We start from the raw sequence: 14,713 nt of genomic DNA on the forward strand, positions 1-14,713 counted from the left end.
CATATAAAATGAAAAAGGGTAACAATAATCAGAGGTGTTAGTACTGGCCACTGCTCTGATTCCTGAAATATCAGCAACAGCATAACAAATACTACAAGTTCCTAGCAGAAACAGCTCTTAAAGTAGTTGTGTTATAGATATAGCAAAAGTACCAAGAGATGATTAACAACTGACCCAGAGAGATAATAATTAAAAAAAAAATCTGTTTTGTGTAAAAAATAAAGGCAACAACAAAGAACAAAACAAGAAACCTCAACACAAACGAAAACACAGGCCTAAATCCTCCACTGGGGCAAATCTGTAGGACTCCCTTGGCTGTAGAGCTAAGCCAGGTTAAGGCAGCTGAGAATGGGGCTTGCTTATGAGGAAAAAAAGCTTAAAACGTGCAACTTTCACAGATACCCACAAACATTGCATTTCACCATTCACATTTCTTTCAACAAAGTGTATAAAAATGAAGGAAAGGGATAGGAGGCAGAAGGCTAGGATTTTTCCTTAGTATGCTATTCCAAAGGTTATTAAAGTTACAATAAAATAAATGCTGGAAAACAGAAAGACTCAAACGATTTTAATTTGGCAGATCAACAAAAAACTGTGGTTGGAGATCAAATTTGTTTCATTCATCTTTGGCAATAAAAATATATCTTTGCAGTACTGCAGCCAAAGTATCACATGATGAGGCATTTATACCACAGCTTTTTATTAGCATGAAATTTGAAAAAAAAAAAAAATCCAGACTATAAATTACAGGTAATGAGATAAGAGGAGGGTAATCAAACTCTCTAAACACCACTTTAATTGCAATAGAGAAAATACAGTAGATGTATTTCTTTAATATGAATAATAAAGTGAGTAACTTCAAAAGGCCACTATTTGGTAATGTGGACAGCTTCAGTATCTAAGTAAAATCCTGTAAAAGTGTACTGGTATTAGAAATTGTCTACCTGCAAAAATATATTTCAAACCAGAAGCTGTTCTGGACAGTATAGGCCGTGGAATATGGCGGGGTCGCTCAGGTGGCCTGGTCCAGCGCTCGGAGCAGCTCGCTGCCCTGCAGCAGCGTGGAGCTGCCCAGCACAGGCACGTTCACCTCACAGTCATATCTCGTCAGCTCAGGCAGCAGGTAGGGCTCAAAGGAGGGCCCCAGCAGGCGACTGGTCAGACCTGGAACACAGCAGTGAAGGTGATGAGACTAGAGAGGGCACTCGTTTCCTCCCACCTCTTCTGTTTACAGCAGTTTCATTCTGTTTTTATGTCAATATGCCTCAAACCACCAGCAGTTCCAGGTGTCAGAGCAAACGTGTGCTCTGCCCCTCCTTAAACTGCTGCAAGGGTGTCACACAAACAAGCGCAGTTTTTCACCTCCACCCCCAAACTGAGATTGCTCTGAGAAAAACTATTGGTGCAGATGAAAAAAGCTGCAGTAAAAGACATGGTTTCTTAATTGACACCACTCCTCTCATGTATTAAAAGGAACAGACACATTTCCCCTTTAATTACTTATTTCAACATTTAGAAGGCGCATGTTAAGAGTCTAACCAACAAACTTCCATATCAGTGCTGCAGCAAAGTGGTTTAGTGCCATGTAATAATCAATTCTATCACAAGACAAGAGTGTGGATGGAGGATGACGGGTCCTCCAAGATAAAAAGGTGTTAACTGTAACTGAAATGGAGGGTAAAAATATTTTTCTCATATATTACAACTGTAAACATTACAGTTTCACCCTAAGCCACAAAACTGATTTTTTTGTGCTGTATTTTGATTTTCATCATCCTTCTCCTCCACATTTTTGTGGGTTTTTTTTTTTCATGGAATTGGTATTGGAACAAAATACCAACATTTTCCAATCTCTGTGTTTGACAGCTCTTACCTGATGCTTTATGAGCTGGCTGGACACTGTAGTCCTGACAATGGGAATTGTAAAATAGAGGGGGAAACGCTCCTGCTTTCAAATTCTCACCCGGACTGTCACAGGTGGGTTGATGCTGCTGCTGCTGTTGCTGCAGTTGATTCATTGGTTGGCTCAGACCTCTCGAGTTACAGAAAAATTCATCTGTTATTTAAATAGTAAGGGAAAAAGAAAAAGCTAAATGAAGCCAGTGCAATAATTATAGTAGGTAATACTGATCCAAAGCAAAGTGAACATCAGTGTGATGGTGTTACAGCATAGGCAAATCTGCATCTTATCACGAAGAAAATCTAGAAATAGCCCCAGCTCTTGCAGTAGTACTGCAGTCAAGATAGCTTGTGTAAGGAAACAGTGTTGTAGAGAAACAGTATCTGTTCTATCTCTGAGATGTGAGATATTCACATCTCAGACGAGGTGTGAGATATTCACACCTTGGATCAGCAGGAGGTAAACACAGCTCCATCAAGCTGTTTTCTGTTCCCTCCGAAGCAAGTGTGTGAACATCCGTGAAACCAACTAAATGGTATTTATCAAATGTACCTTTAAATTGTTCAGCTCTTAGCGATACAACTTGGTCTTTAATTTTAGCTTAGTGTAATATTTACAGAGCTTATTTACATTTCCTTTTGAAATAGCTTTTTTCCCTATTCAACTTGTCATAAAATGGTGTTTCAATATGTAACATTGCAAAACCACTCTCTTTTGTCTTACCCGTAAGAACACTTGTGCTGAGAGACTTCTTTTCTGTAACCAAGGAACAGTTTTCCCCCTTGAGAAATTTCATTCTCTTCCACATTAAGTGAGATGGGTTAATGACAGATGGATCTCCCTAGAATGAGAAGGGAAGCAAAACGAACAATTACACTGATGACTATGGTGAGTCCAAAGTGGAGAAGGGGATGCATTTCTTATGATTACCCCGCTCAGCTGTTGCAAGGCTTGTTCTTCATAATCCAGTTGTCGCTTCAGTTTCAAACTGTTAGACAGAGCAAGTCTTGCTGGGTTTATATCTATGCCTCGTTGTCCAAAAGCATCCAGGGGCCTGTGGAGAGGACATCTTTGTGAGTGCACAGGAAAGCAAATCGAAATAATCTGGTTCATTTATACAGATTATTCTTTCATTTAACAACATTTAAAGTGTCTGAGACTTGCCAGTGGACAGATCTCAAACATCAAATGTTTTTATTTCCTGTTATTAGTCATCCTACCATCTTTAGAAACTTTTGGCATTTGGGATCAAAGACTTAGGAAAGTTTAGCATAAACAGCCTGTAGGGATCTCCAGGCAGACAAAAAAATGCTGTGGAAAAGAGAGTAATGTAATTTTTAAGAATTGGATTTGGGAGCTCTGCATGTTCCCTTGCTTTATGCGCTTAGTATGAACACACAAGTTGTTGACTGGGGACAAACCCTTTCTTTCCAGATGTATATTCAGACGCTGGTATTTCTGCCAACAAGAAATCCCAAGAAGCAAACTGCATAGCTTCATGTTTAAAAATGAAATTGCTATTTTATGTACTTCCTGAACATGTCAGTGTGAGCAACATTGAAAGTCAAGAGCTACAGAGAAACTTCTAGCTATGAGGCAACTTCTAGGACTGCGCCCTCTGATCTACATCTCATCACATACTGTTCACATGTGTAAGAAACAAACAAAAACGTTGTAGAAAAAGAGCCTGCAATTTAAATCTTGGCTGTAGTATTTGCAAATGCCAGCAATAATGTACTTTCATTCCTCTCTCTTCCCCATTTTCTATTGTGCAGAAAATATATGCAAGGTAAGAAAGTATGTGTGTGTACTGCTAGTGCTGTACCAGTTAAGTCTTTTTGGTACTGTTCTTAAATAAAGTCAAGCATGCTTTGCAAAATAACTGGTGTAATTTTAACCGGACCAGCAGGAAATTCATTTGCCTATCCTTACAGGCAATGAAAAATTAGCCCACTTCTGCTTCCTCCAGACTCACTGCCACTGGGAGAGCACCACAATAATTTCCCCAGAGCTGCAGTCTGATGCCGGTTGCAACAAATTGTTTCAGCTGAATTGAGAAAAATTAATTTTCAAGATTATGACCCTTCTTATTTCCCAAAATATTTTTTTGGTAAATATACATAGTTATACCACAGAAACACATACCTTTTTTTATATATGGGCACTCTCTGAGAAGTTATTGGTGGGCCCGAGGGGGAACTTGATAGGGATCCTGAGTATTTATCCATGAGTCTCCATTTTGCAGGAACATATTCTAATGGGGGATCAGGTGGCCACTGGGTGTTTGATCTTCCTCCCATTGAAGACAGGGGAGTGCTGGCTTGGTCATGGTACGGTGGCAGCGATGACCTGTTCATATTGTTGAAGAACACCGATGACAGGGACCCATGACCAGAGTTAATTTTTTCATTTGATAGCTGTGGGCAATATTTCTCTGGGAGGAACTGATTCTGTGAAGTAGGAGTGAGGGGTTGGAAGATGGTACTCATGCTACTTAGATGCTGCTGGGTATTTTGTGCACTTTCACAGAGAGGACTTTCTTCTTGGCAGATGGGGCTGAGCTGGAAATCTTCTCCATCCATAGGAATGTAAGGAGCCAAGGTTTCAAGGTCCAGTTCATTAAAGTCAGTCTGTGCAAAGATGAAGTAAGTTCATAAAGAAACTATAAATTACTAATAGTTGTGGTAGTTAGTGTGATATGGAATACTAATACATACAAAGCTGAAAAATCACTGTATGCCAAATTTACCTAATGAAAGCATCCAACTCCTGTTTAAAGGTGTTTTATTTCTATGCTAGCATACATGTTCATCGTATCATCATCAGCAAAATTAAGGAAAAAACCTCCCAGAGGAGCAATATTTGTTAAAGCAGCTTGCATGCAGCCTCCAGCATCACTAGGATCTGAAGTAGATGCTGTTTCTCTAAGCTTTGAATAACTTGTCTGCCAAGACTCTACGACATGTGGTGTGTAGTTCAACCTCAGGCTTTTTCATGTTAATATAGAAAACACAGCTTTCTTGTAGTCCAGCTACATTAAAAATGGTGTCTAAAAATGCAAGGGTTGAAAAAATTTGGCCAGAAGGACATTATCACACTTAAATCTGTATTCTTTTTTGCCTTGGAGGACTAGTCACACCCACATTCACTTCTCCTAGCATTTGACCAGAGCCGAACGGAGAGGATAATCAATGTTGGCTCCCCAGTCAGCTCATAACACCCCTGCAGCACTTTTATAATACTTGTTTTTCCCACCAGAGCAGCTGATGTGGTGGGACACACCTGAGCAAGCAGATGCTGAATCTGACAATACTGAAGTTTGTGCATGTGAAGTCTTGCAGTGAGTTTCATCCTGCTCCACACTTCTCTCCTATCTGTCCACTCTTGCTTTCATTTCTATGTCCAGACTTAGACGAAATTTCTTCAGTACATGGATTACAGCCTAGCTAAGCCTGCAAATTATGTTAGCAAATTGAAATACCTAATTTGGGCAGCAGCATCCCAAAGGTTATTAATCTGTAGGATTAATAAATAGAGATGAGCGTGAGGTCTGCGCTACCAATCAGCAGTGTCTGTTCCCTTCTCTTGACTATAAAGCATAAGCTCTTCACAAAGCATTTCAATTAGGTATCTAAAGTTAAGCAAGCTGAATCAGCTCACTTGCTGTAATGTTGTAATAGTGGGTTTATTTATTTATAGGGGAAATTTCTACACTTACATCATTATTAGAATGCAGGAGATGGAGACTATGTATTACTTTATGTGTATGTAATTTTCAAGTCTCTCTGAAAACCTCCAAGAGGCAAAAGAGGAAGCATATATCTAAAATGAGTTTCCAATTTGTAGTTAAAGGAGATGTGTGCTATGAGGGGCATTCCTCTCTCATTTGGGTGTTTTGCAAGAATTAGTTTATTTATATTTTGTTCTAGAAAGGATGTTTACTCATTAGTCATTTGGCTGCATTTAAAAACAAATTGCTGCTGCTTATATTCCTTATCCAATCTACAGAAGCCTCCAAATTTTGAAATCTCCTTGGTGATCCTCTCTTCTTAGCAGTGCCGCCACTCCAAACCTTGTGTTCAGAGAGTTAGGGACAGAGATTGACATGGCAGCGTTTGAAAGGGCACTGTTTTGTTAATGTGCATCAAAGATTTGGTGTGCATGTGCAAATGCAATATCTGCACACACAACATGCAGCATGTCTACTAGTAGGAGACTGACCTTGGTGGATTTTAGAAGAGAGAGTTCATTACCTGGGAGGTGCACTGACTTTTTGATTCTGTGTCCATGGCAAAAAGTTTTTCAATCACCTCGATCTTAAGATCTTCATCCACAGAACAGTAATAATCTCCTGGGCTGCTGGGCTGCATGGAAATAACAATTTGTTCTAAGCAGGAAGACAACCACAGTACTGGCTTAGCATCATGTCATTTATACCATACAGATCTTTCCTATGAAAAGTGACATGTATTTAGTGTGGGCAGACGGTGTATTTAGTGTGCTCAGAACCCAAAACTGTCCACTTCTATCAGAAGCTTTTCTCTGACACAAGATTGTCAGTGCAAAACATAGGCACCCCTTACAGGAACCTAGTTGTCATCCTATTTTAAATGTTTTTTGGCAGCTTAGACGAGGAACAAGAAATGTACACCTTTAAATAGTTTGTCAAGAAAGAAGATGCTTAGCAATACCTCTGTGCTTTTCTTAAGACTGGCTGCCCACTGGTAAGAGTGGCTCCAGTTCTTGGGGGAGTGCCACAGAAGCAGATTCATTTCTTCAGTGGGAAGCTCCAAGGAGCTGCTCTCAAAAGCCTGACTTGGCTAAGCTTCCTAAAAGCTACAGCTTCTACTTAACTGAAGGAGGATGGCTCTGGGGCAATGATCCCAGTGGCCACACAATTTTACACTGGCTTTTTACAGAAGGCTAACTCCATGAAAGGTGGTAGCATGTTCTCCTACTAGTTGTTTTATATGTTACAGTAATTACTAGAGGGACAGCTGGGAGACAATGTGGACTACAGTGTGAAGCCAGGATATTGTTCCCATTGCATAGTTTTGCTATTAATTCTTAAAGCATGATGCAGTGTAGGAAGAATAGAGATACTCTGGGCCTTGCTAATAAGAAGTGAGACAGGACTGCAAACACAAAAATGTTGTCTATATATATTGATGGGATTTGGATACAAAACATAACACGTTTCTAATGTTTTTTAAGCTCTTCTTACCGTGGAACAGCTACTGTTGCTGCTTGCACTTGGAGTACTGCTGCCAGGTGCAATCTGAGGCATGGTAAAGGATGGTATCGTCAGCGTTTCACCTTGAGCAGGGTGGCTTTTCACTTCCATTGGCCATGCTTTGTTTGGTGTCAAAACAGCATTGGTGAAGGCAGGGGCTTCCTCAAACTTCTGTGCCCCTGGATGGGGTTTTAACAATATTAATGAATACTTTTAGCTGGCGCAGTGTTATGATATAACTGCAGCTATTCATAAAAGTAAACACTGCTCCTAGTTGCCATGACAATAAGTTGGCATAGACTTAATGCACGTTATTTAGTCAGCAAGAAAGCCTGATCCTGCTCTCATTCACAGAAATTTTCCACTGTTGTGAGCATGTGAACTCTTTTAGCCATTACTCACAATTTGTACACACAGCAAACAGACTTTGTCTATTAAGTTTCTAAATGTAGGCTCACATGTGGTTCTTTGTTGCACAAAAATAATTTATACAAATACTAACCAAAATCCAGGGAAATAATGGCATCACCAGGTGTTGGTGCCAGCTGAGCAAGTTCCTCTGGTTCCTCCTTTAGCTTAGTAAACAAGAAGTCACTCTTCTCTGTCGCTGGGATGCCGCTGTCGTAGGCAGTGTTCATTGTCAGCAGGTGAGGCTTGAAGAGTGATTCTGTTTGGTCCATGGAGAACACAACATCGTTCTTCTCAATTTCACTAAAGGGATAACAGGTTTTAGGCATTTTGTACCATAAAGGTGAAAGATGTGGATAAAGTAGGCAGCACAAGCTCCCTGAAGCTGGGGCTATAGGAGCACTTTGGCCTCTCGGTTGCGTGCCAGGCTCTCGACAGGCGAGGCACAGTTCCAGCGTTGCTGAGCACCACCATTTCGGATGACGCAGAGAGTGTGGTCAGGACTTCTGTGGGAATACTCAGGGCTTTGTTGCTCTGCTTTTTAAAGGGATGTAGTTGAGGCTGTAATGACCCAGACTATCACTCAAATAAGTATTTCCTATTTTGGCCCCAACTAGGAGAAAAAAAACTTGAGTTTTGCCAAATGAAGGCAAGACTTCTGATTGGTCCTGATTTTTAAGGCTGTAACCAGCTTCTCCTAGCAACATATGATACAGTTACTACTTAGTTTTATCTCTTGGTCACAGCATTAGAAAAACAAAACACATTAGCAGTTGTGTTACACAATAAAATCTCCGGTGCAGACCGTACACTCTGCTGTGCAAGCACAGCAGTCGCTCTGCAAAGGAGAAAGGCTGTGGTGTATTTCAACAGTGCGCATGGGAACAGGCATGCCACATTTTTCATCGATGTCTAACATCAGTAAACAGGACTGAACAAACATGACTAAACTGATTTTGGACCAGCAACGTTGAATAAATAGACCCTTGGAAAGTTCCTCCAAACATTGCGTTTCTGCAGCACGTGAATGCACACGTGTGCCCTGAACCCACCTGAGCACGTAGTTGACGCAGACGATGCACTGGGGCTGCAGGTTTCGGGTATTGTAAATCACCGTTCCCTGGGTCTCCAGCCACACGTATCCCCCGTGCTTGGCCAGCATACGGTACTGGCCCGTCACTACTTGACCTTTTGTACACACTGAGAAAAGGGGGCAGAGATATAAATAATGCATCAGGACGGGAATACACAACGTGTAACACTTGTTTTAAATACACCCACTTCTGAGGTTTCATTACGCAGAAGCGCACTGAAGCATTTGTGGGCAAGGGATGTGCTTAACTTTGGGAAAATTCACCCATTTTAAACATAGAAGGGGCCGTTCATTTGAGGCTTCTACTCAAGACTGAAAATTTGAATTCTGGCATTTGAGTTTTGAGATGGCCTGAATCTTCAGATCAGAATGTGGAATTAAAAAAATGTAATATAGTATCTCAAATATCAAATCAAATATCTTTAATATAATATCCCAAAATAATGCCTGCTGTCTGCATGTTTCTTGAGTCCCCATTGTAGAAGTGTCTCGGTAATTGAGCTGTAGAAAAGTGAATTTGTTGAAAAAACTATAGTTTCCTTATTTAGGTAATCAATAAATACAAAACTCAGGTGATTTAAAAGCTCTATTCATTAAGTTTTTTTTTAAATTAAGATGTTATGGTAGTAATATCACTCTTAAAAAGGTATCAAAAGAATAAGTAAGAATAGTAAACAGAACTGCTGTGTCTAGGAAAAAAAAAAAGCTGAACTACTGTATTTCTTCCTCTTGTTGAACTGTGCTGTTCCAAGCACCTTGGAATTAGCAGCCTAGAAGAAGCCAAGACCCCCGTGACCAAATCAAGTAATGTTTATCTAACTCTTCTTTTTTGAACTATCCATTGTTTCTCAAACTATAAACTGACAGTAGTACAACTTGAGTTTATAGCTTCTAAATGTTTGAAGGGTGAAATCTGTTGCCCTGCTATCCCCCAATATTTTGCAATATTTGCAGAGAAGTTTTCAGTGTGGAGCATTGGACTTCTGAGATGTAAGGTTTTATGATGCCCTGTCTGTTGTAATTCAAAGCTGTCAGTGAAGGAAAAATAATGTTGATCAATGGCAAAAAAAATCGGGCTGGAGTAGACAAGCAGTACTTGCACTAGTAAGAGCTTGTACTTGTAAGCAGACATAGTCACACTGAATAGCAGCAGAAGTGGGAACTGGCCAAACAAAACCTTTGACCACGCATTGGCAACCCTTCCTTTTAAACAGCTTTTACATCCAAAAGAAGTATGCCATCAAACTAATGCCCTAGAAAAAATGCAATTTGACTCAGGTGGACTGGAAAATTGATACCATGGTCTTTTTACAGAAAAATTCCTTGTGAGTGTGGCCATTAAAAGAAGCCTCTCCTACATCGCCACCATACAAATGTACAACTCCAGTCCCGTGAAATACAACAACTGTTTCGCAGATAATTGTTGCTGTGTTTATCCTTCTATTTCTGAAGTTTGTTTGTTTTCTTCCTAGGAGTATTTAATCATCCTTCATTTAATTTATTTAGACAAAGTAGAACATTACTTTTATTGATTAAATACTTCTGGTGGAACAAAATCAAAAGGCTTTCATTTCAAAGTGTTTTAGTGACTGGACTGTTCTGCTCTGCTTGTGAAACATAATTACACTGTTTCCTAATCATCAGCTCATCAATAAGAGTCACAGTGTAGGCGCCTGTTACATTACAAAGAAGCCTTTTACTGCTTTAATCTTTTTTATTATTATTATTCAAAGCATTCATGTTCTGATATAATAAAGTACAGCAGAATCCCTCTGGGGGGTAATCTCATAAATTACTAATACACTTGTAACTGCTGACTCTGTTATCAATGCTACACTTAAGGTTCTGCCTTCAGAGTGAACTTCTCATTTCTCTCTTTATTTTTTTTACTTTTTATAAAGTATACATTACCTGTATCTGTACAGAACTAGTTACATGTCAATGAAATAGGCTCCAATTATATTCCTTATCTTTGTGGGGAGAAAGCGGGGGAAGGCAAGGACAAGTTTAATAGAACACAAAAGCATGATTCCCTTGCAAAGCTTGCTGAATTTCTGCTAACTGGTGGGCACTGGCAGAATTGATGACTGCAAGGAGATATACTCTATACATAGCATACTTCTAATGAAAATTCTTGTGTAATAAATGCAAGTCTGCTGAACATGAATTTGAAGGTGGCTATTTCCATGTACAAAAGGATGTGGCCAGAGAAAATGAGTAAGTTCTGTATAGCCACATGCTTGGAAGAACAAGGTCTGTATAGCTCTATACCTGCTTGGTTACCCTGCATTATGCAGCATCTCAATGGCACACATATGGAACCCAGGCATTTCCTATTTGAAGGGTTTATGTGTGTTTTGTCAAGTCACAGCTTGCTGTCACTTTGTGGTTGTTCTCTGACTTGATGGTCCCAGAAGATGTGGGAACTATTTATCTTAGAAAAACTAAAGGGGTCAAATTTGCTGGTGATTTAAACTCATGGTTCTGTTGTGGGAAATCACATTTATCACAGCAACAGACTTTGGTCCTGTGCTTTCAACAGTAAAAAGATAATCCATGCTGATCCTGTGCTACCATAAATCAAATGGAACAGTTTGATCCTAAACACTTATAACCTGTGCAGAGCCTTGGGGACTTTTGCTGGTGTAACACCAACCCTCTAAGACTTCCTGTTGCCCTCATTCTGCTTCTTGATCAGCCCTTGTACCCAGCAGCAGGTTTGTAGGAAATGGCCATTTTCAGTGGGCACAAATGGCATCTGGACACACACCCTGCACTATGTGAGGGTAACTGAATTGCTGGAGTGAGAAGCAATATCTGTTAATGCCTGGTCACAGTGGGTACTAGAAACTCTCCAGAAATCTTTACATGGACAAGTAACTCAGTGCTCCCATTTCATTAACTAGATGGGTTTGCTCACCCTCCCTTCCCTGTTACCAAATGGATTGCCAGCTCCCATTTTACTCCCTCCCCGTAGTGTCCTATTCTTAGAAATCCAACTCAGTGATTCAAAAGCACCAGTGTTGTACACCCCCTGATTTCACAGGATGACTTTCAACAGCCGAGCACAGTATATTAACATCTTATCTATAAATACTACTTATTAATATTTTTATTTGTAAAAACACTAACATATTACCTAAGAAACAATTTAAAAAATTACATGCCCAGATAACTCTCACTGAGTATGGGCTGATCTATTTTTTTCTTTTAAGCAGCTTTGGAAACAGGATGATTCATATCAGCACTGATTTACAGCACACAACTTTCATCACTGCCAAACAGTTTTTCAAGAAACATTTCAGCTTAAAACTGTCCTGAATCTTTGCCATTGGAGCTAACCCCTTAAGGTCAGACAACTATTCTTTGCTGCAAATTTTTTCTGGGAAGTACAGAAATACTTTCTGTAAGTCTATTTGGTGGCCAATTCCCTATAGACATGGCCTAAGTCATGGGCTTCTTCCTGGGGACAGAGGCCTTCATCACAGCAACTAAAAGGTGTGTGGGATTTGTTTTTTGATCTTGTAGGTTCCAGTGTAGCTGCTTTGTTTTGCTTCTATTAAAAGAGCATCTGCAGAGGTTTTAGTGATGTGCTGCTTAGAACTCTCTAATCAACTGGTTGAGGGGCCATAACAGCCAAGGGTGGGAAAATGTCATTTGTACATGAAGGCACTACCTTTTCTCCAGCCAAAGCACTCACTCTTAAGGGCAGAGACAGAAGATTTAAATCCAATTATCTTAAGACACCTGATATGAAAGAGATGGAAATTGTAACTGTGTGGCCTGCTGAAGAGAGGGATGTTGGATCTGATCTCTGCTCCTAGAATAATTCAGATACTTGAAGAATATCTAAAGCTGGCAGTCCCTATAGGCATAACAATATCAAGAAGCAGTTGCTCCTGGCAGTAGGAATTATGTGTATAATGAATATCCCTTTAAAATCTCCTTGCACATCTACTTTGGATGGAGGAGATAGTTGCTATTTGGTGGCAAAAGACAGACATTCAAAAAACCACTGCAATAAGCCCTTCCTAGTTTCCTTTAGCTCTCTGCTGAGTCCAACAGCACAGGAGAAAGATAATCATAGAATGGCTTGGGATCTTTAAGGAACCTTAGAGATCATCTAGTTCCAGCCTCTGCCATAGGCAGGGACACCTTCCACTAGACCAGGTTGCTCTGAGCCCCATCCAACCTGGCCTGGAGCATTTCCAGGGATGGGGCAGCCACAGCCCCTCTGGGCCACCTGTTCCAGTGCCTCACCACCTTGATACTAAAGACTTTACTCCTAATATCTCATGTAAAGCTACCCTCTGTCTGAATGTCTGAAGCCATTCCACCTTGTCCTGTCACTACATGCTTTTGTAAAAGTCCCTCTCCATTCTTCCTGTAGGCTTCCTCCACGTACTGGAAGGCCACATTTAGGTCACCCCAACCAATACCTTCTTTTTTCTTTTTGAACAATCCCAATTTTCTTAGCCACCAGGAAATGCCCTTCTCACCAGGCTAGAACTGCCTAATTCAGCTTTTCAAATTTTCAGCTGAACCCTGCACTGTACCTTACAGAGACAGTGATTCTTCCCTCTAACATCCAAGTTTAGTTTTAATTATGGCAGAACCCAGACCCTCTGGAAGGACCAGCAGCAGATTTCAGCTAGATAAGCACAGTTACCTGGTGTAAATACTGCTCTTGGAGAGTATCTGCACACAGGCTGCACTTGTATTTTCAACTATGTATTGAGGTACCCACAATTTATGCTTGACATGCAAACGACAAAAAAAAATTAAGAATGTGACTTACAGTTCTGATGACTCTTGGTCATACTCTCCGAGTCCAAGGCATGGTAGAACTCATATGCTGAACGACCCAGCAGCTCCTCTGGATGATATCCAATCAACTCTGTTATTCTTGTTCAAGAAAAAAAAGCAAGTATTTAAAATTCAGGTCACTGTAGTCTTATGCTCACGTGTGCAGGGCAGTATCAGCTCAAGTCTTCAAACTACCAGAATTAAAAAAGCAAAATGAGAAATTCTAAGCTTCCAGACACATGAGGAGCTATAGAGGACTTCTGATCACATTCTGAAATATCTCCGTGTTCAGAATAAACTGCCTTGTCTTACTACTGGAACAAAAATTCCTAAGGATGTTAGTGTGTGCACTGCAAATTCTCCTATGCCTATTGCATGCTATCTCTAATTTGTTACTGACAAAGTTTTCAAGCTGCCCACTATATGCAGAAACTCCCAACAACCACCACTGAAAATCAAATACATGTGAGGGGGGTAGTGGTTGGTGCCACCAGGTTTAAAAGTATGTGTACATTTTAAAAACGTACACGAAAGGGTTTGGGCACTGCTTTTAATAAATAAAAATGTCAGGTGAGAAATTATGGGCACTTTAAAGAAAAAAAAAAGCTCATCTTCTCTAGTCTTTTCTCAATCATTTGAAAACTCTGGCATATGGGTTAGGTTACTTGGGTGACTAAGTAACCACAAACTAAGTAGGATTTTACACAAAGAAAGCTATGATCTCAAAAACTAGACCTTTTTTTCAGAGTCTTTTTGAGGCAAGGCCAGATTATTCACAAGTTCCTGAATCAATGAAAATAGGTCATCAAACTGTACAGATGATTTTCTCTAATGAGGGGGTTTGGAAGAAAAATGTTTTATTTCAGTTGAAAATACCATCACACACATCTTTACAGGAAACACGGTAAGTTAAAAAAAAAGTACATCAAAATTAATTCAGAAGCAAAGATTATCTTCTGGTTTACAGGACTTCTTCCTACTTCTGAAATTCGTATAATAACCTGTAATACAGAGAACAGCAGCTCACAAACTAATTGTGCCCCTTTCATAAACATTTAAAAGCTGGGAGGTTTGCAAGGAATGGTCACATCTTGCAGCACCTCACAGCTGTTAGTGGCAGAGCCCAGGTTTTATGCCATTTTCTCAGAATAGCTTTATGTGCCACCACCACATTTGATTTGTGCTGTTGCTACATTTTAGAGACATCCTCAGGTTTGTGTACTCCCTGGAAGGACAGCTTTGGCCCAGTCCTCTAGACACAAGCATGTCTTTA

The 14,713-nt window shown here is 40.1% G+C and overlaps 1 protein-coding gene across 1 annotated transcript in view; it reads right to left on the reverse strand.

The window, feature by feature from the left end:
• Nucleotides 1-553: 553 nt before the first annotated feature.
• EPAS1 (endothelial PAS domain protein 1) overlaps nt 554-14,713 on the reverse strand; it is a 75,411-nt gene continuing 61,251 nt past the window's right edge. Inside the window, exons 7-16 of the mRNA XM_084202084.1 lie at nt 13,433-13,539; nt 8,594-8,741; nt 7,636-7,844; nt 7,125-7,312; nt 6,154-6,264; nt 4,046-4,530; nt 2,831-2,954; nt 2,624-2,741; nt 1,874-2,056; nt 554-1,164 (exon numbers count right to left, since the gene is read on the reverse strand). Of these exons, the coding sequence (XP_084058210.1) occupies nt 1,013-1,164; nt 1,874-2,056; nt 2,624-2,741; nt 2,831-2,954; nt 4,046-4,530; nt 6,154-6,264; nt 7,125-7,312; nt 7,636-7,844; nt 8,594-8,741; nt 13,433-13,539 (1,825 nt within the window). The 3' untranslated portion in view covers nt 554-1,012. The remainder of the gene's footprint in view (nt 1,165-1,873; nt 2,057-2,623; nt 2,742-2,830; nt 2,955-4,045; nt 4,531-6,153; nt 6,265-7,124; nt 7,313-7,635; nt 7,845-8,593; nt 8,742-13,432; nt 13,540-14,713) is intronic.

Source organism: Fringilla coelebs (genome assembly GCF_963513975.1).
Source record: "Fringilla coelebs genome assembly, chromosome: 3".
Lineage (NCBI taxonomy): Eukaryota > Metazoa > Chordata > Aves > Passeriformes > Fringillidae > Fringilla > Fringilla coelebs.